Source organism: Diceros bicornis, chromosome 9 (genome assembly GCF_020826845.1).
Source record: "Diceros bicornis minor isolate mBicDic1 chromosome 9, mDicBic1.mat.cur, whole genome shotgun sequence".
NCBI classification, from domain to species: Eukaryota; Metazoa; Chordata; class Mammalia; order Perissodactyla; family Rhinocerotidae; genus Diceros; species Diceros bicornis.
The window spans coordinates 30800445-30827626 of NC_080748.1; the positions used below are offsets into that span (position 1 = coordinate 30800445).

The window sequence follows — 27182 nt, forward strand, 5'->3', positions numbered from 1 at the left end:
AATAGAGTATAGTGTTTTCATTGTGGTGCTACACTAGAGCTTGTCACTTCCTCTCATTCGTCGATAAGTAATTATTTGCAAAACTGATTCTTTAGTGAAACAAAGGTGAATGAAGTTAGAAATATTCTGTATTACAGTAACTACTTCATATGGTTTTTAAAAATATAGTAATCTGTATGTATGTATGTACTTTTTAGAAAGACTCTTCAAGAGGGAGACATAGGGAAAAGGAAGACATAAAAATCACTAAGGAGAGAACTCCAGAAAGTGAAGAAGAAAATGTAGAATGGGAAACTAATAGAGATGGTGAGTTTCAAAAATCTTTGTTTATATAGTCAATTTATTTATTATTCACTTTGTAGACTTTTTGTGGGCTTCAAAACACTTGTCTCAACTGTGATCTCCCTATTGTTTCAGAATCATCTTATTGCCTTGTTTTTACCTTATTGAGTTATAATGCAGAAAATGGCATATAGTAGCAGAACAAAGGCAGAGAAAGCTGTTTGCACTGTGTTTTTCAATTTCCCCGTTCTCTTTCCCCCCTAAAACTTTATTATGCAGCATCACAGTCCTTTGGAATTTTGTTACATTTGTAAAACTTTTAAATTCTTCAATACCAAGGTTAAAAAAATTAAATCTAAATTTATGTTTGTTTTACATAAAATATTAAAGATGAGATTTTTTAAATCTTAAAGACCTGGGAAAATTATTTCCAAGAAATTGTTGACTTTCATCTTTCAGAAGAAATCTTAATCAGATGATAATTGAGACCTGGGATTTCTTCATGAAAAATTAGCAAAATCATCTTTGAGTCTTGTCTTAACAAATAAGCATTTATTTTCCACACCATGAATGTTCTCTCTTCTTCACTTCTGGAAGCCGAGCACTATAGCCTTACACTACCAAATACAGAGAAAGGGAACTCAACGTTTGTTGAATGCATTGGATATGCTGGGCATTTTAATGTAAGTCATATAATGACCTCAGTAATTCATTAGCTTTTTTACTCTACTTATAGATGACAAAACTAAAGAGTTTAAGAATGTAAGCCACTTCCTCAGCAGTAAGCTGAAAACTTAGACCAGGGGTTAGAAAATTCTAGCTTCTGAGCCAGGCACTTGTTTTTGCAAATAAAGTTTTATTGGGACACAACCATGCCCATTTGGTTACATATTTTCTGTGGTTGCTTTTGAACTACCATGGATGAGTTAAGTACTTGAGACAGCCAGGAGCCTGAAGCCCAAAATATTTACTACTGTATTTAAGAACAATCTCTTAAGACACATAGACTAATACTTGAAAAGTACTCTAAATGCTTCTGCAGTAATTTGAACATCAGTACTTTTTAAGGAAATCCATTCCATCTTTGGACAGTGTTGTCTGTTAAAAAGTTGCTTCTAAGAACGAATAGGAAACTTCCCTATGATTAGTTCATTGGGATTTTATAAGCCAATTTAATACCTCCTACAAGACAGTAAAGGCAGCTATAATGTCCTATTGTAGTTAATTAATTAGTTAATATATTGAAATAAAATATGACACACCTTTACTGTTCAAGATTGGATAGCTAACTTTTCCTTACATACTAAGGGATTACCTCTTAACACACCCAACATTCTTTCTTTCCATTTTAAGTATTTTTGGAAAAAATATATTCTGAAATATATTGGATACTTCTTATCTTCAAAAGTAAAAATTTCTCTGTTCCTATTACAATAATGCATTGCAATTATTGAAAATTTAAAAGATTCAGAAAAGCCTAAGTCAGTTCTCTCCTTGTCTTCATAGGAGCTGTTTCAAACCCTCTCCTTAAAATCTCCAATGCCTTCATTTCTCCTGCTTGTTACTTACTCACAGAGATGATGGAACTCTTTATCTACAAACTCCCTCAACTTCTTCCCACCACACCTACAAACCAGTCTTTTATTTATACCTAAACTTTTTTACTTCCCTCTTGTTCTGTGTAAGAGGCCTGCCTCCTGCTGTATAAGGTTATATTCCCCTGTATTCTGGATCTGATTTCCTCCCACCTCTGCAACCTTATTCATTTATTATACGTTCTCTTTATATCTTTAACATCCATCTTGACGCATTTTCTCTTCTCCCTTATTACTTTTAGCCATCACCCTGCTTATCCCTACTTCACAAGTAAATTCTTGAAAGAGTTCTATACCTTGCCATCTCTACTTTTTCACCTCATACTTCTTCAGTCTTCTGATCCATGTCATCATTAAAACTGCTCTTCAAGGTCACTAATAACCTCCTCTTTGCTAACTAAATGGAGACATACTTGTCTCCGTCCACTGTAACCTTTCTGCAGCATATGACACATCTGAGAGCCTCTGTCTTCTTGAAACACTTTCCCCTTGGCTTCCATCTATCACTCTGCAGGTTTTCTGTCTTCTTGTTCAAGCCCTTTGGTCTTACATAAAGGCTCCTTGTATTCTATCTGCCCCTTAAATGTTGATTTCCAAGTCTTTGCTCTAAACTGTCATCTTTAAAAAAACTCAAGTGATTTTACTACAAGAGCCTTTTATGTATGAAATTCTTTTAGAAGGTGAGTAAATGGCTTTTTTTTTTTTTTTTTGGTGAGGAATATCAGCCCTGAGCTAACATCCGTGCTAATCCTCCTCTTTTTGCTGAGGAAGACCGGCTCTGAGCTAACATCTATTGCCAATCCTCCTCCTTTTTTTTTCCCCCAAAGCCCCAGTAGATAGTTGTATGTCATAGTTGCACATCCTTCTAGTTGCTGTATGTGGGACGCGGCCTCAGCGTGGCTGGAGAAGTGGTGCGTCAGTGCGCGCCCGGGGTTCCGAACCTGGGCTGCCAGTAGCGGAGCGCACGTACTTAACCGCTAAGCCACGGGCCGGCCCTGTATGGCTTTTATAGTAGTTCTACGTATAAAATACTCACATGGCTATTTCTTATGTTTTCTCTTGATTGAAACTCACAGATTTTGATCTTTGTGTATCTCTGTGGTTTAAAAGTGTCTGTCTGAAGGATATTGAAGCATGGAGTTAGTCACTCACCTCAAACCCCAGGAAGTGAGACTGAACTGGTTTAGTAGACTTAGCTTCTGCACTTTCAATCTAAAGTGAATAGCAATTTTAAGTTGGGTCAGTAGAAATTGGTCTTTATTAGTATTCTCAAACTTTTTGGTCTCAGAATACTTTTCACTCTTTTTAAGGACCCCAAAGAGCTTTTGTCTTTGCAGATTATCTGTGTCAGTAATTACCATCTTAGAAATTGAATCTGAGAAATTTTTAAAATATTTATTCATTTGACAATGGCAATAATAAATATCCCAACATACACTTTTATGGAAAATGACTGTGCTTTGGAAAGCAAAAATAAAAATTGTGAGGAAGTGGCGATGTTTTACATGTTTCTGCAAATCCTCTTAATACCTGGCTTAATAGAAGATATCTGATTTTCGTATCTGCTTCTACATTCAATCTGTTAGTGATATCACATATCGTGTGACTTCTAGGAAACTGCACTATACTCAGGAGAGAATGAGTAAACCAGGCAAATAGTGTAGTATTACAGAACTATTTGTGATCTTCTGGAACTTTCGAAATTGTCTCGGGGACCCCCAGGAATCCTCAGACCACTCTTTGAGAACTACTTGTCTCTAGAAGCAGCTTCTAGGACTTTTGTTTGTTTTCTCCTTGCCAAGCTTATCCTTTTCTCACTTTTAATTTTTCCTTCCGGATAAAATCATGCTCTCTCAGGGCATCATTAACATCTATGTATCAATGACTCAAATATCTGGAGCTCTCAATTGAGGCGTCTACCAACTGGATATCTCCATCTGAGTTCCATATGTTAAGATAGATATATATAGAGTTCTGACATTTCTTCCTACTGAATGTCTTTTAGAACCACCTATTTCTCTAAATTACTACTCGTATTCTAGTTCTTAAGATATTTATTTATTGCCTATAAATGTATTTTACCAAAATAACCTCCTGCCTTGAGGTTAGTCTTGTCTCCTAATTCATTTCCCACTTGAAAGCCAGAATAATGTTTAAAAATATTTTTTTACTAAAGTATAATATACATTCAGAAGAGTGCACGATTCATGTGTGCAACTCATGGAATTTTCACAAACAGAGCAGCCTTGTATAACCAGCACCCAAATCAATAAGTAGAAAATTGCCAGTATCCTATAAGCCGCCTTGTGTTCCCTTTCCAGTCGCTACCTCCCAACCCGTCTCCAAAATGTAACTACTGTCTGATTTCTACCACCATTGATTATTTTGTCTGTTTTTGACTTCTGTGTAAATGGAATCTATAGCAAGTACTCTTTTTGTTTTTAGCTTCTTTTGCTTACAATATATTTGTGAGATTAAACCATATTATTTGTTGTCCATACTTGTAGTTAATTCTTATTGCTATAAAGTATTTCATTGTATGAATATACCATAATTTATCCATTCTGCTCTTGATAAACAATTGAGTGATTTCCAATTTGGGGCTGTTATGAATAAGGTGCTATTACTATTCTTAATCATATCTTTTGGTAACTATGTATCCATTTCTCTTGAGTTTATGCCTGGGAGTAAGATACTGGGTCATGGAGTTTGCATATGTTCATCTTTAGTAGATAATGTCAAGTCAAAAATGGTTGTCATTATCCATGTGATATTTTTTACCTTTTTCATCTTAACCATCCTGGAGGTGTGTAGTGGTATCTAACTGTTTTAGTGTGCATTGCCCTAATGACTAATGAAGTTGAGGACTTTTTCACGTTTGTTGACCATTGTATAACCTGTTTTGAAAACTGGCTATTCCAGACTTTTGCCTATTCTCCTATTGTGTTATCTATTTTTTAATTGTTGAGAATTCTTTATATATTCTGGATATAAGATCTTTATCAGATATATGTATTGCAAATATCTTCTCTCATTCTGTGAGTTGCAGAGTGAGCTTTTGAAGGGATAAATTGGTTCATTTCATTCCCCTGTTTAAAATTCTCTGATTTCCCATTGCCTTCAGGATCAAGTACAAATTCTTATAGTACCTATAAAACTTGTCATTATCTAGTTGCTTCCTGTATTTCAGTCCCCCACCCCCAAGTCTGTGTTTTCTGTTTGGTTCCTTGAACTTCTCTTATTTGTTTACCATAAGGACCAATGCAGTAACATAAAAAGCAAAAAGTATCATTGCAGTAGAAGAGACGATGTATGAACCTTGAAGGTTGCTACATCCTCCTATAATAAGCCATAAAGCCCAGAAGCCATAAAAGATTTGATTACATAAAGATTTAAATTTTCTGTAAAACTAAACACAGAAGTTAAAAATAGAAATATTTGACATGTGTAACATGTAAGCATATAGTAAAAACACTATGCACCTATATAGTCACACGTCACTTAACAATGGGGACGTGTTCTGAGAAATGCGTCATTAGGCAATTTCATCATTGTGGGAACATCATAGATTGTACTGATATAAGCCTAGATGGTATAGCCTACTACACACGTAGGCTAATGGTACTAATCTTATAGGACCACTGTCATATATGCAGTTCGTTGTTGAAATGAAATGTCATTATGCAGCACGTGACTGTAATGAGCTTCCACAAATAATATAAGAAAAAGATAGTCCAGTTGAAAAATGGGCAAAAAAATCCCAAAATTGGGTAGGTAATTCATAGAGGAAATAGAAATGGCCAGTAAATGCTCAGGCTTACTGCAGGAGAATGCCAACGAAAATAAAGACATAGCATTTTTCATCCATCAGATTGGCAGAAATGAAAAATACTAATATTATCAAGTGGGAGTTTACGTTGGTAAAGCTGTGGAGTGCAGTTTGGCAATACTAAAAATAAAAATTATACTTATCTTTGATCCAGCAAATCTAGTATGAGAAATCTGTCCTAAAGAAATACTTGCACATGTGAACCAAGGTAGGTATCAAAATATTCATTGAAGTCTTGTGTATAACAGCAAAATATTGAAAACAAACTAAATATCTGTCAGAAGGAAACTGGTTAAATAAATTGTGGTATGTTCATATCATGAAATGCTGTGCAGGTGTTAAAATGAAGGTAGTTGACCTCTATGTATGACATGGAAAGATCTTTCTATAGGGCAAGATTGTAGTTTTAGTCCCGTTATTAAGAGTATAAATATTAAGGCTTATGTTTATGCATACAACACTAAACTATTTAACAGTGTAAACACTGTAGTTAAGGATGGCAGTGGGAGGAACGTAAGGGGAATTTCATATTTTACTCTGTGTACTTAAGAATTAAGAATTTGACGGTGAGAATGTATACATTAAAGACAAAAGGAAGTATTCATATATCTATATAGTCTTTAATCCTTATGCATATACTTTTTATATGTCTATGATTATTTGCATGTAATAGATTACTGTAAGTAAAATTGTTATATTAAAGGGTATGAATGTTCTTTAGGCTTTTACTCATATTGCCAAATTATTTTCCAGGATAGATGTATTAGTTTACATTGCTACCACCAGAGAATGAACTTGCATTTTATCTGTACCTTTGCTGATGCGTAATATTATAATTAGGAAAAAAAAGGCTCTTTAATACATGAAAAAGGCATATTTATATATCATTTGCATTTCTTTCTTTTTGTGAATTGCCTACTCATGTCCTTTACCCCTTCTTTTTTTAATTAGTAAGAATTCTTTTTATGTAAAGAATGGCAGTCTTTTCTTATGTATTGCATGTATTTTTGTTATATATTCTTAAAAACTCTGCCTTGTCAAATGTACCAGTCTAATTATTTTTAATATTTTCCTGATGACTTAGAATTATCTATATGGATCAGTTTTTATAAGGCAATTGTAGTGATAACCTTAAGGTGTAAGATATGGGAGACATTTTCTAAATTTATTAAATGGTTTTAGACTTTTATCTTTGAGTTCCATCTTATGTTTTGTGCTTTCCAATTTTTCTTTTTTTGTCAGGAGAATATCAGTTGCAGTGTGCCTGCGGTAGCCCATCTCTTCTAGGCTAGGAAAATGTCTTACTTTTGATTGTAATATGCATAAAATAAGAATAAGTAGTTTCTGAGTAAAGACTTGAGAGCTTTTCCTCTAAGCAAAATATATTAGCTGTAGTTCATTGACTTTGACATATATTTTAACTGCTCAGGCCTACCCACCTTGGTTGGGTGGCTGGAATTAAAGACTGAAAGCCAACTTCTTATTTCTTAGATGTATTCTCTGTTGGTGATATCTTCAGATAGGCATTTTTAGATGGGCAGAGCATTATTAATAATACCTTCAAAGACACTGTAAATCATTCTTCTCAATTAATTACTCTTTTCTTTTGTTTTATCCTTGGTATGTGGTTATAGAATTTTATCTATCTATTAATAATTTAAGAACACAGTCAAACTGGATCATTGAGCCCTATTATTCACTGATGTGAAGTGTCTCAACGGAATGTAAAAGTGTAACTAGAGATAGCCATTATTCACTTAATTAAATTCAGTATCTCTAATTATATTATCTAGTAAAAGCTATATGCCTTTAAACATTTAGTAATTGCTTTCTGACTGAAAAGTGTGATTTAGTCTGTTTTATCTGTTTACTGAGAAATTGTCATCATACTCCAATATAAGATGAGTAATCAAGTTTAGTCACACAGATAGCAGATATATAGCTACCCTCTCAGTCCCCAAGCATGAATGGATAGTTGGCATTCTAATGTATTTTATCTATACATGACAGTGATGTCCATTTTCTTGTGCTTTAAGCAATCAAATAGGACTGCTTATCATTATTGTTTTTTAGTTCTTCATTTTCTTTCTTTACCCAAGGTTAAGAAATGGTGATCTTAAGTGCTTAAAGTGTAGTTTGAGAAGGCACCTCAGTTTGTAATCAGTCAAGCCCAACATGATCATCTGTTAGGACAGAAGTCAGTGAAATTCTCTCCTTCAGGCTTCTTGGCATTTATAGCAAATGAGGGTGAGAGGTTGAGTGGCAGTGCCAGTAGCTGCTGAAAACTTGCATGTATTGTAATGAAATAGCTCTGCACACAACTCTTCCTTTTTTTTTCTTTAATCAACCTTCATATTCTTTTCATTGGAAATAGAGACATGGTATCAGATCCGTTGAGGGAGATGGACAGTTCTAATCTAAGGAACTCATACAAATTACTTTTACTGAGAACATTACAGATCCTTCAGAAATTAGCTCATGTACACATTAGTATTAAAATTAGTTTATTTTTAGATACAAATTAGTTGTGTCACCAATAAAAAAACAATAAAACTATGGAAACAATGTATTCCAAATGTAACCTTTATTTGATACTGTTTAATCTTTAAGAAAATCAAAGAGATAATGAATCACATCATATGCAGCATGAAATATTGAAGGCTTTGGTATCTTTAATGCTTAGAATTTATAGCTGAGTGTTTTAATTGTATCTTTTAAAAATCCCATCTCCTAACCAAAAGCCCAACCCCTACACAATTCCCAGAAAACCTAGGAATCTTAAAAATGTGTGACTTTTCATAAAGAAATCAGCCATATTGATTTTAATCCTTGAGAGAAACAGTATATATTTTTTTTATCTTTTAGAAGTATGTAATTCTAATAAAAGAATCTACCATTTTAATTTGTATAAAAAATTCTTTAATTTTTGGTATAAATAATCATGATAGTTTCTGATAAGTAATGAAAATTTTATTTTAAAGATTCTGACAATGGAGATATTAATTATGATTATGTTCATGAGTTGTCATTGGAAATGAAGCGTCAGAAAATACAGCGAGAATTAATGAAGCTGGAACAAGAAAACATGGAGAAGAGAGAAGAAATTATTATTAAAAAGGAGGTATGCTATTTGTTGAAATATATGTTAGTAATTAACATCAACATAGATATTGATCAGAGGTCTCATTAGCTGCTTGCTATGTCTTAAATTTTATTAGGATATTGATACGTTGGTCAACTTAGTGTATATCAGCCACTTCATATGTTTTTTAATCATTTAATCTTCACATTACTCTAGATAAATAGGAAATATTTTTGCTATTGAACAGGTGAACAAAACTGAAGTTCTATTGCCTAGAGTCACCAGCTAATGTAAAATGGGATTTGAATCTACATATGTCTGTTTTTTAGGCCTGTGCTATTTCTAGAATACTTGTTTCTTTTCTAAAGAGTAAAGAGAAAGAGAATTTATTTGAATATAATTTGTGATTTTTCTGAGATTTTGAAATATAATTTTAGTTTGCTTTATTGATATTAGTGTTATGTTAGGGCAATTAATTAGCATATTGGTTAAAAGCGTAGGTTCAGGAGTCAGACTAATATCAATACATGGTGGCTATCATAACACTTAATGTTTCATCTCAAGTTCGGTATGATTTGAAAACACATGCTTTGTTGTCTGATTATAACAACCATGATTGGAGGAGTTTTTGAATCGACTCAACTGAATTCTTTTGAAAGGTTTCACCAGAAGTGGTTAGATCAAAATTATCTCCATCACCTTCTCTAAGAAAGTCTAGCAAATCTCCAAAGCGAAAATCAAGCCCTAAGTCATCATCTTCAGCTGGCAAGAAAGACAGGAAGACAACTGCAGTATCCTCTCCCTTGTTGGACCAGCAGAGGTCAGTAGGGCGATAAATAGTGCCGGAATGAAATAGCTTTTTCTGAAGTGACATTCAAAAGAATTACGTAGTAGATAATGAAAGGGTACTTTTAATACACTCAGTATTTAATGTAAACATTTTTCTTCAAAAAAAAGTATGAAATGTTTCAATTTAAAAGAAAATTATAGAGAACAATAAAACAAATGTCTGTCACATCTCCGTATGCTTCAGAGCTTTTTATTTTTTAAGAAATAAAACATAACAGATACATTTCCTGTCCTTCCCTCTTGAATTTGGTTTATGATACTGATGCATGTGTGTTTATACTTTCATAATATGTATTATTTTGCAATATATAGTATTATTTTCATCTATTTAATCTTAATGGAGATATAACTTTACTTCTGCAACTTGCTTTTTCACTTCACATTTTTTTACATTTAGCTATATTGATATATGTAGCCTTAGTTTTCATTTTGGTATTTATACTATATATTTGTCTACTTTTCTGTTGTTGGACATTTGTTTTCAGTTTTTAGTTATTACAAGTTATACACAATGAACATTCTTCTTGTCTCCTTGTATACATGATCAAGAGATTAAATTCTTCACAGTATATACGTAGCAGTGTGAATATATTATTTAGAATTATTGTAGTAGCCAGTTGAAGAAATAAAAATACAAATGATTAAATATGATTACATTGAGGGACTGAGAATAAGGCAGGAGACACTTTTTCATTTAATGTCACTCTCTACTATTTAAATTTTATTTTAATTAAAGTGCAAACACTAATTTTATTTAAGAAAAAAGTTAAACTAAAAGCCTCTTCCCAACATTTGATTAGTTGGCAAACCCTGTCTATCTAACACATAATGAAACTCGTATTTGTCTTCCTTCTGGTTCCCAGAGGCTTTAACCGTATTTCAGATTCTAGTTACTTTTTGATTAGATTATTATATCATCCTACTAACTGTATTCACTTTATCTAGTGTCCACTTCCCCCACCCACATAAACATTTTCATTCACCTACCTCAACCCATTCATTTTACGTATGTTGTGAGAGGAATCTTGAACAATTCCAGTTAATTTATTACACCGTTGAAAACCTCAGTGGTTTTCCATTCTGTTGAATGAAATTCAGATTTTTTAGAATGACATTCATACTTTGATCTTTTCAGTCTTGTCCATATTTCTGTCCAGTCTTCTTCCTATACTCTTCCATTCAATCCTTCAATGTCTAGCTCAAATTCTATCTTTTCCATTAAGTTTTCCCATTTCTCCTTACTGAACATAATTTCTGTTCCCTTTGTTTATCTATCGGATTTTATTTATGCCGCCCACTTAATAGTAATTGCTGTTTGCGTTATATTTTAGCTGTGACATACATGTTTTAGAACCTCTATTAAATTTAAGCTCCTTGAAGATTGGGATCTTGATGGCTCATTGTTCTATCTCCCCATAGCACTTACTTTGCCTAGAGCTTTGCATTATTAAGAAGGCCCTCTGTAAAGTTGACTTGATCCTCTGCTTTGCTTTTGGGATTGAGTAAATATCATGTAGGGATGTGGAAGAAGTTGAACTACAGAGTGATTCGATTCACCCCACTTACTCTTTATCCTCGGGGCTAACCAATTATATAACTTTCTGTCAGTTCCATTCATTTCCCCAAAAAATCAGCATACCAAAAATACTTTTTTCATTTTCTTATCCTTTCTATTTATAAAATCTTTGAAATTTAATCTCTTCATAGAAAGTTTTGATAACTATTTAGATGAAGGGTTAGTTTCATCCTATTCTTTTTCGTATAGTCTTCTCTTACTGCTTTATTAGTAATTCACTTATCCTTTGATAAATATTTAGCATGAATAATTACATTGATTTAACTACTATGTTTTCTGTATTCTAAGATGTTGGCTTTAAGACACACCTTTAATTTAGTATTAGAAGCAGAGAGACCTGGAAAACAGTACATTAAAGATACAAAGAGAACATTGAATTGAGTATAGCATTTGTTTAGCCCTGCAGCTTACATTGCCTAGAGTGTGTCAGATCATCAACTTTTAGTTTCATTGCTGGATCATACTATAAACTGTTTGAAGACATGTTAAGCAACAAGTAAGGATTAGAATTTCAGTTAAAATTTGGTGGAGTGTTGCAACCAATGCTAGTATGTCAACTGAGGTGACAATCAGGTAAACAAACTCCTTGGTCTTATGTGGTTATCATATTTTGAGTAGGCAGGGATAATTACAGGCAAATTAAAACTCACACTTCTCCCTCAAAGTTGGCAGTTTTCTTTGACGTTCATTTTGTGGTGTAGCGTGATACAGTAAGCTTTATGCTGATATGTGAGATACAGTGTGGCTTAGAATCAGCAAGTGTATTATCTGTTCTGTCCGTCTACATTGCTTTTTAGTTTTTATTAAGTAAATTTTTCTTTATTGCTCTTTGTACAAAGATGTATGAAGTATGTTAAAAGCTGTTCAAAAGAAATAGTTTTGGGGAGAGAGAATCTAAAAATGATAGAAGTAGATAATGAGCTCTGTGCCACAAATACGAAGTGAGCTCTTTGCCACTAAAGAATAATCAATTGACTTAAAAAATGTTGAAAGATCTTGTTGACTTCAAAATGTGCAAACGTATTTTTGCCCCCTTCAGTTGGGAGGCACTTGAAAACCTTATATCTGTAACATAATTGTGTATCCCAACCACAGATATTTTTGAAGGTAATGTGAAGAAATTCTGCACTTTATTGAGTATATTGAGATAATCCTGGTTGTTATAATAGCTTAATCTGAAAATGTGAATTTAACACAACAGAAGTTTATTTCTCACTCAAGTAAAGTCAAAATGGTGTTTCTGATTAATGGGTGGCTCTTGTGTACATGGAGATTCAGTACCCCAGGCTCCTGACTGTGGCTCCACTTGCTTGGGTTTTTGAGGACACCAAACTATAGAATGTGCAAACAAAAAAATTAATTGGAGTATTGTACTTATTTAGCTATATAGTTTACAATTGCCTAGAGTATGAAAGTCTTTTATTATTTAGGTCTGGAAGTATATCACTTCCACTCACATTCTTTTGGCCGTACGTAACTTGGTCACTTGGCCACATGTAACTTCCAAAAAGTCTAGCCAGTATAGTTCAACAGTGTGCCCAGGACAGAAGTTTAGTAAACACCTAGCTAGTCTCTGTCACAGGCAGTAATGTGAAAATACAGTTTGTGTCAAGAAATCCTCTATCATTTTATCTTGAAAATGGTTTTTGATACAGATACCAGCTATTGATTAGTTTTTGTCTTTTAAGTGGGAAAATATTTAGAAATGCAGACATTTATCGCTTATCTGTTAGATATATAAAAAGTTTGAGTCATCTCATAAATATGCAATGAGATATGTGGCTAATAATGGTTCTTGGCAGAGGACAAAGATAAAAAGTAGATCTGGTCATGTTTTAGTCATTTCTGACTTGCTGGGTGGTTAAACTTAGCAAGGTTTAAGAAATAGTAAGAAAGAGAGATAATGACTAAGAGAGCTAAATTTTTTGAATGCCCACCGTGAGTCAGTTGCTTTCGTACTTTTATTCTTTTTTAATCTTACCAGCAATTTTGAGGAAAATACTATCCATTACCTTTTTATAGCTAAGGAATCTTGGGATTAGAGAACTCAAGGTCACAGGAAGTAAGTTCTAGGATTTAGCAAACCAGAGAGACATGGGTCATATGGAGAATTGATGGAATAAAAATAGAAGAAATTGAGTAAAAGACTTGAGGTTTCAGATTGAAATGGCTCACTGAGTGCTGGAAAAGGATAACAAAAGAAAATCTAGATTTATCTCAATGCAATTTTTAGTTTCTAAGGAATAATGTTTTGTAAGCATCCCAGCAGAAAAACCAGGTAACCTGCATAGGAAAGAAATTGAGTCTCTTTGGATTTTTCATCTGTAACAATAAATGCTACAAGATATTATAATATCATATATATACTTTTATATTTATTATACAATATTTTATATATAATTATATGATGTTTATAGAGCTCTGAGGGAAAAGGATATTGACAACAAAATGCTATATTCAAACTGTTGTTCAGGTATGAGATAAAGACAGATAATTTTGGATGTATAAGGGCTCAAAGTTATACCACTTAGATAAAATTATTTAAAGTGCCAAATGAAACATGATAATCTATATCCAGAAATCAATTCCAGGTAGATTAAATGTGAAAGACAAAATTCCATAATTTTAGGGAACCATCTTTGTAATCTAAGAATTGAGAAAGATTTCTTAAACAAGACTCAAAGATTTAAATGAATGTTTACTAACAATGCTTAGGATTCCATTTATAGATAAATGTAATTGTGTGTTCTTTATAATGATGAAAGCATGGAAGACACCTATAAAGCTTAATATGAGGGGCTGGCCCTGTGGCGTAGTGATTAAGTCCAGTGCACTCCACTTTGGTGGCCTGGGTATGTGGGTTCCCAGGCGCGGACCTGCACCACTGTCAAGCTATGCTGTGCCAGCAACCCATATACAAAACAGAGGAGGATTGGCATAGATCTTAGCTCAGGGCTAATCTTCCTCAAGCGAAAAAAAAGAGAATATTGGCAACAGATATTAGCTCAGAGTGAATCTTCCTCACCAAAAAAAAAAAAAAAGCTTAATATGAAATTGTTTAAAGAAGTTATAGGGCATATCTATTAAAGGAAATACTATACAGTCTATAAAAATAATTATTTAAATCTACTTTTTGTTATAGAAAGATACCCATGCCATAGTTAGTACAAAAAATTTTACAAAACATTTTATAATAAGATTGAGGGGGTTGGGAAAGAGACATGGGAAAAGTGTGGAGATATATCCAAGATGTTAACAATGCTTATCCTTAGGTAGTGGAATTACAGCTGATTTTTACTTTCTTCATCTACTTTTCTATATAAGCTAAAAAAAAAGAAATTCAGTTCATGCAGTTGTGTTATTTTATGATACTTCCTTTCGTCTCTTCCTGGTCTACCCTTATTTTTTCTCAGAAACCTACCCTTTAAAATTATATAATAAGCAGTGTTAATGAAATAAGTAGTAAGTAAATTAAGTTTTTACTCACTTCTGTGTGTTATTTATTTTTTTCTGGATATTGATTACAAATATACAAAATAGTAAAAGGCAAGTTATTGAGAAGAACGCTACCATTTTTAAAACGTGCTTTCTTAAAAAGAAAAAAAATATCCATTTGACCTTCCAAAAATATTTGGACCTCTAATGAGAGCTTTGTGTTACCTTCAGGAATTCAAAAAGCAACCAAAGTAAGAAGAAAGGACCTCGCACTCCTAGTCCACCCCCTCCTATGCAGGAAGATATTGCTCTGGGGAAAAAATATAAAGAAAAGTATAAAGTAAAAGATAGGATAGAAGAAAAACCAAGAGATGGAAAGGACAGAGGACGAGATTTTGAAAGACAAAGGGAAAAAAGAGAAAAGCCAAGGTAAGTAGGATTGTATGTTTTTAACAGTCTTACTTTTGTAGTATCTAAAATAACTTTTCAGAAGATTTTAGGCATTACTATAATGGATTTTTTTAGTGTTTTTAAATCTGTATGTGTATTTAATAATTCTCGTATTGAATGATGGATAACTCAATACACATGAACTTAAAAAAAATTATTTTTTAATTTTTTATTAAAATTTTTTATTGTGATTAAAAACCATAAAATTTCTGGGGCCAGGCCTGTGGCATAATGGTTAAGACTGGCGTGCTCCACTTTGGCGGCCCAGGTTCACAGGTTCGGATCCCGGGTGCGGACGTACACCACTTGTCAAGCCATACTGTGGCAGCAACCCACATACAAAATAGAGGAAGATTGGCACAGATGTTAGCTCAGGGCTAATTTTCCTCACCAAAAACAAAACAAAACAAAAAAACACATAAAATTTCCATCTTAACCTTTATTTATTTTTATTTTTATTTTTTGGTGAGGAACATTAGCCCTGAGCTAACATCTGTTGCCAAGCCTCCTCTTTTTGCTGAGGAAGATTGGCCCTGGGCTAACATCTCTTCCTCTACTTTATTTGTGGAATGCCTGCCACAGCATGGTTTGATGAATGGTGCATAGGTCTGCGCCCGAGATCCGAATCTGCAAACCCCAGGCCGCCGAAGTAGAGTGTGCAGACTTAACCACTACACCACCAGGCCAGCCCCCATCTTAACCATTTTTAAGTGTACAGTTAAGTAGTGTAAAGTACATTCACATTGTCATGTGAACAGATCTCCAAAACTTTTTCATCTTGCAAATCTGAAACTAAACCCATTAAACAACTCCCTTTCCCTCCCCTCTCACCTCTAGCCCCCCAGCCCCTAGTAACCACCATTCTACTTTCTGTTTCTGTGAATTTGACAACTTTAGATGCTGCCTTATGTAAATGGGATCATTTTGTCTTTTTGTGACTGGCTTATTTCACTTAGCATACTAATGTCTTCAGAGTTCATCCATGTTGTAGCGTATGACAGGATTTACCTTCCTTTTGAAAGCTGAATAATATTCCATTGTCTGTAGATAATACATTTTGTTTATATGGATTGCTTCTACCTCTTGGCTGTTGTGAATAGTGCTGCTGTGAACATGGGTGTGCAAATATCTCCTCAAGACCCTTTCAGTTCTTTTGGATATGTACTCAGAAGTGAGATTGCTGGATCCTATGGCAGTTCTGTTTTCTTTGAGGAACTTGCATACTGTTTTCCTTACCAGTTGCACCATTTTGCAATCCCACCAACAGTGTACAAGGGTTCGTTTCTCCACATCCTCAGCAATATTTGTTCTTTTCTGTATTTTAGATATTAGCCATCCTAATGGGTGTGAGGTGGTTTTGATTTGCATTTCACTGATGATTAGTGATGTTGAGCATGTTTTCATATGCTTATTGGCCATTCGTATATCATCTTTGGAGTAATGTCTATTAAGTCTTTAACCTATTTTTTGTGTGTGTGAGATCAGCCCTGTGCTAACATCTGCCAATCCTCCTCTTTTTCTGCTGAGGAAGACTGGCCCTGGCCTAACATCCGTGCCCATCTTCCTCCACTTTATATGGGACGCCACCACAGCATGGCCTGCCAAGCAGTGTGTCGGTGCACACCCAGGATCCGAACCGGCAAACCCCGGGCTGCTACAGTGGAGCGTGCGCATTTAACTGCGTGCGCCACTGGGCCGGCCCCTAACCTAGTTTTGAATTGAGTGGATTTTTGTTGTTGAGTTGTAGGAATCCATTATATATTCGGGATATTAATCCTATATCAGATGTATAATTTGCAAATATTTTCTCCCTTTTTGTAGGTTACCTTTTCACTCTGTTAATAGTGTCCTTTGATGCACAGAAGTTTTTAAGTTTGGTGTAGTCCCATTTGTCTATTTTTGTTTTTATTGCCTGTGCTTTTGGTATCCAAGAAATCATTGCCAACTCCAATGTCATGAACTTTCCCTCTGTGCTTTCTTGTAGGAGTTGTATAATTTTAGATCTTACATTTAGGTCTTTAATCCCTTTTGAGTTAATTTTTGTATATGGTGTAAGGGTCCAACTTCATTTTTTGCGTGTAGGTAACCAGTTTTCCCAGCACCATTTTTTTAAAGAATTCTCCTTTCCCTGTTGAGTGGTCTTGGCACTCTTCTTGAAGATCATTTGACCATATATGCAAGGATTTATTTCTGGGCTCTATATCCTACTCCATTGGTCTATTTGTTTCTCTTTATGCTGATACCACACTGTTTTGAATAGTCTAGCTTTACAATACATTTTGAAATCAGGAAATGTGAGTCTTCTAACTTTCTTCTTCCTTTTCAAAATTGTTTTGATTATTCAGGATCCCATGAAATTCCATATAAATTTTAGGATGAATTTTTATATTTCTGCAAAAAATGCCATTGGGATTTTGATAGGGATTGCATCTAATCTATAGATCACTGGGTAGTATGGACACCTTAACAATATTAAGTCTTCCAATTTATGAACATGGAATGTCTTTCCTTTTATTTGTGTCTTTAATTTCTTTCAGCAGTGTTTTGTAGTTTTCAGTATACAAGTCCTATATTTGACCTCCTTGGTGGTTAGGTTTATGTCTAAGTATTTTATTCTTTTTTATGCTTTCATAAGTAGGATTGTTTTTAATTTCCTTTTCAGGTTGTTCGTTGTTAGCGTATAGAAACACAACTGATTCTCGTGTTGATTTTGTGTCTTGCAACTTTGCTGAATTTATTAGTTCTAACAGTTTTTTTTTCTTGTGGAATCTATAGGCTTTTTTACATATAAAATCATGCCATCTGCGAATTGAGATAATTTTCTCCCTTTCCAGTTTGGATGCCTTTTATTTCTTTTTCTTGACTAATTCCTGTGGCTAAAACTTTCAAATACTGTGTTGAATAAAAGTGTGAAAGTAGGCATCTTTGCCTTGTTCCTGATCTTAGAGGGAAAATGTTCAGTCTTTCACCATTTAAATGGTGTTTGCTGTGGGCTTTTCATAAATGGCCTTTGTTCTATTGAAATGGTTTCTTTCTATTCCTAGTTTGTTGAGTGTTGTGTTTATCATGAAAAAGTGTTGAATTTTGTCAATATTTTTTCTTCATCTATTGAGATGATCCTGTGATTTTTTTTTTTTCCTATCATTCTGTTAATGTGGTGTAGTACATTGATTCATTTCCCACTGTTGAACCATTCTAGCATTCCAGGAATAAATCCCACTTGGTCATGGTGTATAATCCTTTTAATTAGAATTAAATTTAATATTCCCTCTTCTTCAGGTTTTGGAAGAGTTCCCAAGGATTGGTGTTAATCTTTTAATTGTTTGGTAGAATTCTCCAGTGAAGCCATCAGGTCCTGGGGTTTTTTTTCTTGGGAGTTTTTAATTACCAATTCAATCTCCTTACTCATTATTGGTCTGTTTATATTTTTTCTTTCTTAATGATTCAGTCTGGGTAGGTTGTGTGTTTCTAGGAATTTATCCATTGTTTCTAAGTTATCCAAGTTGTTAGTGTACAGTCATTCAAGGTATTCACTTATAATCGTTTTTATTTCTGTGGCATCTATTGTATTGACCCCTCTTTCCTGATTTTATTTATTTGGGTCTTCTCTTTTTTCTCTTAGTTAATCTAGCTAAGGATTTGTCAATTTTGTTGATCTTTTCAAAAATCCAACATAGTTTTGTTGATTATGTCGGTTGTTTTTCTTTATTACATTCATCTCTGCTCTAATCTTTATTATTTCCTTCCTTCTGCTTGCTTTGGATTTAGCTGGTTCTTTTTGTGGTTTCTTGAGTTGTAAAGTTAAGTTGTTGATTTGAGATCTTTTTAATTTTTAATTTACTCATTTATTGCTATAAACTTTCCTCTTACCACTGCTTTCGCTGCATCTCATAAGTTTTGATATGTAGTGTTTTCATTTTCATTTGTCTCAGGTTATTTTCTACTTTCTCTTGTGACATCATCTTTGACTTACTGACTGTTTAAGAGTGGGTTGTTTGATTTCCACATATTTGTGGATTTTCCAGATGTTCTCGTGCTATTGATTTCTAGTCCCATTATGATCAGAAAACATACTTTGTATGATTTTCGTCTTCGTGAATTTGTTAAGACTTGTTTTGTGGCCTAAAATGTGATCTGTCCTGAAGAACATTCCAAGTGCACTTGAGAAGAATGTATATTCTGCTATGGTTGGGTGGAGTGTTCTTTAAATGTCTGTTCAGCCCGGTTGATCTATAATGATGTTCAATCCCATATTTCCTTATTGATCTTTTGTCTGTTAATAACCATTAACTTTTTGATATAAATAGAATTATAACAAAGAGCTGGCCAGTGAAAGATCTGAGACTCTTCTGAAAATCTGTTCATTTTGAAATGTAATAATTGTTTCAAAATTTAGAGTTTAGGTCACTGAATTAACTAATTTAGATTCTGTATGTTTAATAAATTATTTCTCATAACCCAGTTTTTCTCTGCTCTAAAGATAGTACTTCTTAAAGGTCTATTTTCAAAATGGACAAATTATGAACTCTTGATTTTTAAAATTCATTTATTTAATGCTGCTTAAGAACAAATATCTTTTTTATAAAAATCAACTTGGAGGTAATATTTTTCTTGTTCACAAGATTTATGTAATGGTTACAGATTTGATAGGGATGCTTTTCCCTCTTTATTTTTTTTTAAGTAGTTTTCAAATTTATTCTTTCATGAAATTAGTATGTGCTCAAGACAAAACATAACTCTTTAGTGGGCTCTCAGTCTCTTTTCTTCTTGAGTTACAGTGTAATGGAAAATGCACAAACCTTGAAGTTATGCAGATAGGAACTTGTATCTTGGCTCTGCCAGTTACTTGATGTGAGACCCTGAATAAGTTGTTGGTTTTCTGTGAGCCTCTATTTTTTCAACTGTAGAATATGCATGATACTGCCTTGTTGTTGAGGTGAGGACATTAAATGAGATAATGCTTAAAAAAAATAAGCAAAGTGCTCAGAAAATATATCTTTATTTTCCTACTTTAGTAATAAATTAAAGCATCTTGTCATATTTAAAATGTCTTTCCATTTACAGGTTTTCAGTTAAACTACGTAGTTAATAGAATGTAGCTATAAAGATACTTAGTTTTTTCTAAGCTTTCTACTTTTTTTTTAACTGATACTTATGCGGTATCAGTTAGATTTAGAATCAGCTGTTAGTAATAAGGACAGTTTAGGGGGCTTAAGTACATAAGGCACGAGTGCCCAAACTTTGCTGCATGTTGGAATCACCTGAGAGTCTTTAAAAATATTGATGCCTGATTCCAATCCCCAGATATTCTGATTTATTTAGTATAGGGAGCAACATTGGTGTCCAGATTTTTAAAAGTTCACTGGCTGATTCTAGTGTTCAGCAAAGTTTGGGAACCATAAATTGGGATTTATTCTCTCATTTAAAGATGCTCAGAGGGAGAGAGTCCAAGACTGGTTACACTGTTACACGAAGTCCACTGAGGATCCAGGTACTGACTGTCTTCCTTGTGCGTGCTTCTTTTTTCAAGGTTATCTGATGGTTGAATATGACTGCTGATGCTTTAGCCTTTACATCCATATTCCAGACAGCAGAAAAAATTAAGGGAAGAAAGCCTAATCTTCCTGGAAGTCTCACACACTATGTCCCCTTACATCTTATTGGTCAGAATTTAGTCAAATGGCTACATCTAGCTATGAGGGAGTCTTGGAAATGTAATCATTTAACTGGGCATATAACTGATCCAAATAAAATTGGAGTTGCTAAAGAACCAGGAGAGAATGGGTGTTGGGAATAATCCAGTCACTGCAGTCTCTGCTACACTCGAGAGATGCCATTTCTGTTCGTGTTATTAAGTAACAAGATTGTTAGAGTAAAAGCAGGGTTATCTGGCAAGCTCTGTGAACTGGTCTTTGTAATATCATTCAGGATAAATTATCCACCTAGTAAGCAGTTAATATAGCTTTATAAGTTCAACAAAACCTAGTTTTTTCACAAAAAATGATTTTAGGGATAAGCCTAGCCCTTTCTTTGTCTTTATAAGAGATCATCTTGTCTAACTTATTTAGATGAATCTGGTTTTTTTTTTCCTCTCCTCCTGTGGTGACGTAGAAGAACCAGAATGATTCTGTCAGCTGTTGCTAGGATCTGGCAACACTGTGTCTTATTGGAGCAATAAGAGAATAGTTAACTGGAGCATCTACAATTCTTAAACATATTTTCCTAAAATATGCTCTGTATTTTATTCAATCCAGTAGGTATGTTTTTGAAAATCACATGCAAATCAGATATAAATTATGTTAAATGTTCTTGCAGATTTATATGATGAAGTCTTTATTCTTCTCTAATGGTTCTTGTCTTGTTATTTTGACCCAGAAATCTCTGAGAGGTGATTCTTAACGTATATCTCTATATAGTTCACCATTGAAATGGTAACACATTTTTTGTATTATGAGGAACTGAGTATTACACAGGTTGATTCTTCATTTTCTAGTTTTTCTCCCTGGCTCTCCACCAGGAGCAACAAGGTATGCCTATGATGTACCTGTTACTGATTATGTAGAAAAATCTGGACTTGATTTATTTCCTTTGTCTAAGGAAATGAAGCAGCAGAGCTAGGAGTACTGAAAGACTGAATGGATACCGGAGTTGCACTGGAGCTCTGAAGTCACATTTGACAAGGCTGAAAAAGGGCATTTTGATTTAGGAGGAGTTAATTTAATTCTGGGGTTTTTTTTAAGGTAGATCTGTTATTTTACCTACATTACTGTGAATAAAGAATTTATTAATTCTAAAACCAAACAGTGTGTTAAGAATCTTTGTCGCTGCTTTCAGATTGGTGGGATATGTAATTAAAGGTTAGTATCTAAATTCCTTTTGAAGAAAATTGCCCTTTAAAATTAATTTAGATGTCATATGGGCTTATTAGGAGTATTTAGATTATTAGGATGTATTATGCTTAAGTAAAAGTATGCTAATTTGTTTATTCATCCAATAGTTATTGAAAATATCTAGTGGTAGGCACTGTTCTAAAAGCTGGTGATGCACCAGTGAACAAAAATGTCTTCAGAAGCTTTGTTACTACGGGTGGAAGTAATATAGTAATCAGGTGTATGTATAGTAATATCTTTCAGAAAATGGATTTTCTTTTTCTCTTCCTTCCAAGTAAGAAAGACTTACTGGGCCTGTTGGATATAGCGGATTGCTTACATTTCTTAAAGGATGGCTCCCTAGTAAGTTACTAAAAGAGTATGCATACATGAGGGACAGATGATGCAACAGAGCCACATGATCCTATGACTTTAAGTCCATCTCCCTGTCTTCTGTCTCAGTTCTACAGCCTTCTAGATCAGGGCCTCCTAACCTGAGATCCACTGGTGGATTTTACAGAGCTGCAAATTTCTTGATGTGTGGGTAAAATTTTGCCTATGTGCCAATAGCCTCCCAGAAAAATTCATGATTTCCCCTCTCTTCAAAAAATTTTAAGAATTATTAATCATTCTTTAGGTTTCTATCACTGATCTGGCAATGAGGATGTGAGTACTTCCCTTCTAAACCTTCATTGGCCACATCAACTTTGTTAAGAATATTCTCTGTTCCCAAAATATGGTTAATTTCAATAATACTAAATTCTGTCGTGTAGTTGCTTTTGAAGTGAATAGTTTGGAGGCCACAGATCTTAAAAGAATTTTATTATCAGTTGTCTTCCAATTTGACCAGTAGACTTTACTCAGCTATCATTTATTTATGCAACATTGATCAAAATCTGAATTCCAGTTGTTTATCCAAAAAAAAAAAAAAGCCTTATGGATTTATTTTAACTACTCTGCTTTGAGAAAATGTAGCAATTTCCCATAATATTTTTTAAAATAAACTTTCCATGATGTGCTCTGTACAGAAAATACTAAAATCTTGGTTACCTGGAACTCAGCTTAACTAAATCATCTTTATTCTGTAATTTGTTTTAGAAGAGATATAACTCACAGGAAGATTACGTTCAAATTAGATATTTAGTCAGAAGATCACTTGTGAAGGGAGTATGTCATGAGTATCAATATTCCTAATCTATTACATCTGGATAATCCTAAACTGGATGTTTACAGTGATGTTTCAGTGGACCTGTAATAGCTTCTTTATCAGTGAAAATCTGTATTCTATATAGGTCATGCTCCGCATAATGATGTTTTGGTGAATGATGGGCTGCATATGTGGTGGTCCCATAAGATTAGTACCATATAGCTTAGGTTCGTAGTAGGCTATACTATCTAGGTTTGTGTAAGTACGCTCTGTGATGTTCGCACAAGGACAAAATTGCCTAACGACGCGTTTCTCAGAACGTATCCCCATCGTTAAGCAACGCATGACTATCCTTTAACTTTGCTGAATCAGGAACATGAACCAATGTTAATGTAGTTTAAGAACAAGGGCTTAAGCAGACATAAACACTTTTTGGATAGTAGTTAACCAGAGAAGTTAACTAACGACTGCATATCTTTCATTCTGCTGGACATTTGGTTAAATATGGTTTTACTGATGGGTAATATGTTTTATTCAAAATGCTAGGTTGCAGAATTTTGTACTTAAGTGAGAAGATAGTAGTAAGAGCATAACTAGTTTTTTTTTAATTACTTCATTGTAATTACCTGAATATGGAATCTACTTACTTCTTCATAGGAGTACAGATGCCCTCATGAGTCTTACCCAGATTTGAAAGACAGATTTGATCATTCAAAACTTGTTGGCCTTGACGTCAGTTTAGTAGAATTACCACCAAATTGACAATTTCCTTTCAGTGATTGCACACATTAAAATAATTCAGAGTGTTTCAGACCTTTGACAAAAAATACTATGTATTGGATTCATTGTTTGATTTATTCAGTATCTACCATTCATGTTCAAATACCATGGTCTAGACTGGTGAATCTCATCCTGTGGCCATGAACCACAGGACAGGAAAGAGTTCAAGTGTGCACCAAGCATTTTCTAGAGACTGAATTGATAGTTTCTTGAGTAAATGTGTACTAATATTGCTCTGTTATATACAGAGGGTGGAAAATGTTACATTAACATTATTATTAGGGAACATTTCATACACATAAAAATAGACAGAATAGTATAATGATCCTCTTATGTCTTTGTTGTTTAATCTATACCCCTGTCCGCCTTTCCCCTCCTGTATTATTTTGGAGGAAATTCCAGACATCTTATCATTTCATCTGTATATATTTTAGCATAAATCTCCAAAAGAGAAAAACACTTAAAAATATATAATCACCATACCAGTATCACATCTAAAAGAAAAAAATAATATAATTTTAAAATACAAATTTTAAAAGCATTGATGAATTTGTAATATCTTTTATAATATTTTCCCAATTAGTGGATATTAACACAAATAATATCATGAAGGATATGCAAATCTTTTCATATTAAAATGGAACCTTTGTATTCAAGTTGGGAAATGCTTGTCTGGAGCATTATTTTTTTTCTGCATTTAATTAAGTCTTGTCTGTAGACCTAAAAAGTGTTTTTATGTGAATGCTAATTTAGGCTAGGGATATAAAATTAAGTCACTTAAAGAAATGTGTAATATAGCTGAACATAATTATATGATATACTAAATTTATGGTAGACTTGTGCTAAAAATGAAATAATTTTATAAATATCAAAATAATCACACTAGGAAGAAAAGAAAAAGCCTCTCACATTTAGTCCAGTTGATCAAAGCTTGTGCTCTCTTTTGTAGGTGTGATATTGGGAAAATTTATTGAGCTCAAGAGAGAAATTCCTGTTTTGCAGCCAAAATCTAAAATCGTATTTATGTCCCTAAAAATTGTACTTTTACCCTTTGTGCAACATGCTTGATGGAATGAGAGACTTGAGAGGAAAGTTCTGAAGCGGTTTCAGAGAAGTTTTCAGTAGCAGGAGGAGACTCTCTCACAAATTGTAGTTACACTTGTCTTCTCTCTGTTGTTATATAGCATAATCCCTCCTACCTCTTCTGTGGTTGCTGAGCCCTCAGCATGGAAAGCTCTTGCCTTGGATTTTCATTACTTTGTTCAGATATCATCTTCTCAGTAAAGGCCCTTTCCATACCAAGCAACCTAACATCCCCCTGACATACTTTTTTTGGACCTAGCAGTTTCTGTTTCATTACCCTCTTTTATAAACTTTGTTGCATTAATTAGCTGAAATTGCCTTGCTTTGTTGTTGGTGGTCTACTTCTGGGCTCTGTAATTAAGAGACTGGTTTTCAGTCCTTTCTGTCTCAGTTACCTCATAGGGTTGTCGTCATAAAGATGAAATGAGTTAATATATGTAAAGCATTTAAAACAATGTCGTACATATAGTAGCAATGTACATGTTATCTGCTATTGTTATTATTAGTATTATCATTATTATGTTAGTGGCTTTGAAATCTGTTGTCTTCACTTCTTTGGTGCTATATCCTCAGCAGCAAAAATAATGCTTGGAGCATAGAAGGTGCTCCCTTAATATTTGTTCAGTGAATTAAAGTGACATTATTTTAATAAGAATAAATTTCTTATGTAAAATAATAGAACCTAAATATTTCTGTGTGTGAAATGTATAGCATGTTGTATTTTACCACTGAAAATAGAAGTGATTTTAATAGTATCTGTAGTCCATTTGTTTTTTTATAAAAATTATGCTTTTTGTATGATGATTTTAAAGGTTGAATTATGAATGTTAGTTATATCATGTAAACATATTTTTGTATTTGAGAAATAGAAACCATTTAGTGAGAAAAATTGGTGTTAGTAATTTTAAGAAAGTCTAGGGTATAAACATTAGCTTGTAGGTAAAATTACTTGCATCTTGGATGGGAGGAGATTCTCTTTTTAAATTTCTTAACCTTTCACATTTTTCCTCAAATGAAATATACCCTAAATATTCTCATTCTACGTTATGTCCTAATTATAGCAACATTAAAAAGCTTTTGATTAGAATCAAGTCAGGCTAAAGATCAGCTTTCCCTATGTGCTATAAATCACAGTGCTCTTGCTGACAGTATACGGATTTCTGTTTTAAGGTATTGAGCTTCTTCATGCAGTAAACTTGCCTTTTTTTTTTATTTGAATTTCAAATGTATTTCTTTTCTCTCCTCAGAGAAGAAACCAGCCAATTCTAGAGTATAAGATTAGTTAATCCGAAATTACTGTTGTTCTAAGTGGAAATGTATTTTAATATATCTCTGCAATAGTCTAGAAGCCAAAGTACTAATAATTTTGGTCAGATTTCAGGACAGTTTTATTTCTTAGAGTCACATCTGTTATATGTACATAGGTCTAGGTCCAGTTAGGCTTACATCCATAATTTGACCCATCTTGTTTTCCTAACAGATCTTCTCTTTTCACTATTCTTCAGGCATCAGACTTTTAAAAGAGTGGTAACAGAGGAAAATGTAAAGATGCTGTCTAAGGCAACTTGGTCTGCTGTTATAAAATACCGTAGACTGGGTAGCTTAAACAACAGATATTTATTTCTCACTGGTCTAGAGGCTGGGAAGTCCAAGGGCAAGGTGCTGGCAGATTTGTTTCCTGGTGAGGGCCCACTTCCTGGTTCATAGATGGCTGTCTTCTTGCTGTGTCCTCACAGGGCAGGGACAGAGAGAGAAAGAGCTCTGGTTTCTTCCTCTTCTTACAAGGATACTAATCCCATCATGGGAGCCCCACCCTCAGGATCTCATCTAAACCTAATTACTCCCAAAAGCCCCACCTCCAGATACCATCACATTGAGAGTAAGGGTTTCAGCATATACATTTGGGGGGACACAAACATTCAGTATATAACAGAGGCTTAAATTAAATCAACAATTTTTTTAAACTTTTTTTTCCCTGAGGATGAGTAAGAAGAAAAATAAGGTTAAAATGTTGAAGCCATAACTTAACAACACATTGGTGCTCTGACCTTAATATGATAGCTTGATTGTCCTCAGCTTGAACTGAAGTTTTTTCCTCCGTGCTATTAAACACCAGATTTGAATAGAAATGTGATTGTACTATAATGTGTTTTTAAAAGATAGTATTATAAAGTATAGTATATACTTTACTTTTTAAGTTCTGTG

The 27182-nt window shown here is 33.7% G+C and overlaps 1 protein-coding gene across 6 annotated transcripts in view; it reads left to right on the top strand.

Moving 5' to 3' along the window:
• ZC3H13 (zinc finger CCCH-type containing 13) overlaps positions 1 to 27182 on the top strand; it is a 95998-nt gene that overhangs the window by 29322 nt on the left and 39494 nt on the right. For all 6 annotated transcript variants that reach the window (XM_058548187.1, XM_058548189.1, XM_058548190.1 and 3 more), the window contains exons 5-8: positions 198 to 306; positions 8688 to 8827; positions 9448 to 9608; positions 14880 to 15077. In XM_058548187.1, coding sequence (XP_058404170.1) covers positions 198 to 306; positions 8688 to 8827; positions 9448 to 9608; positions 14880 to 15077 — 608 coding nt within the window. The remainder of the gene's footprint in view (positions 1 to 197; positions 307 to 8687; positions 8828 to 9447; positions 9609 to 14879; positions 15078 to 27182) is intronic.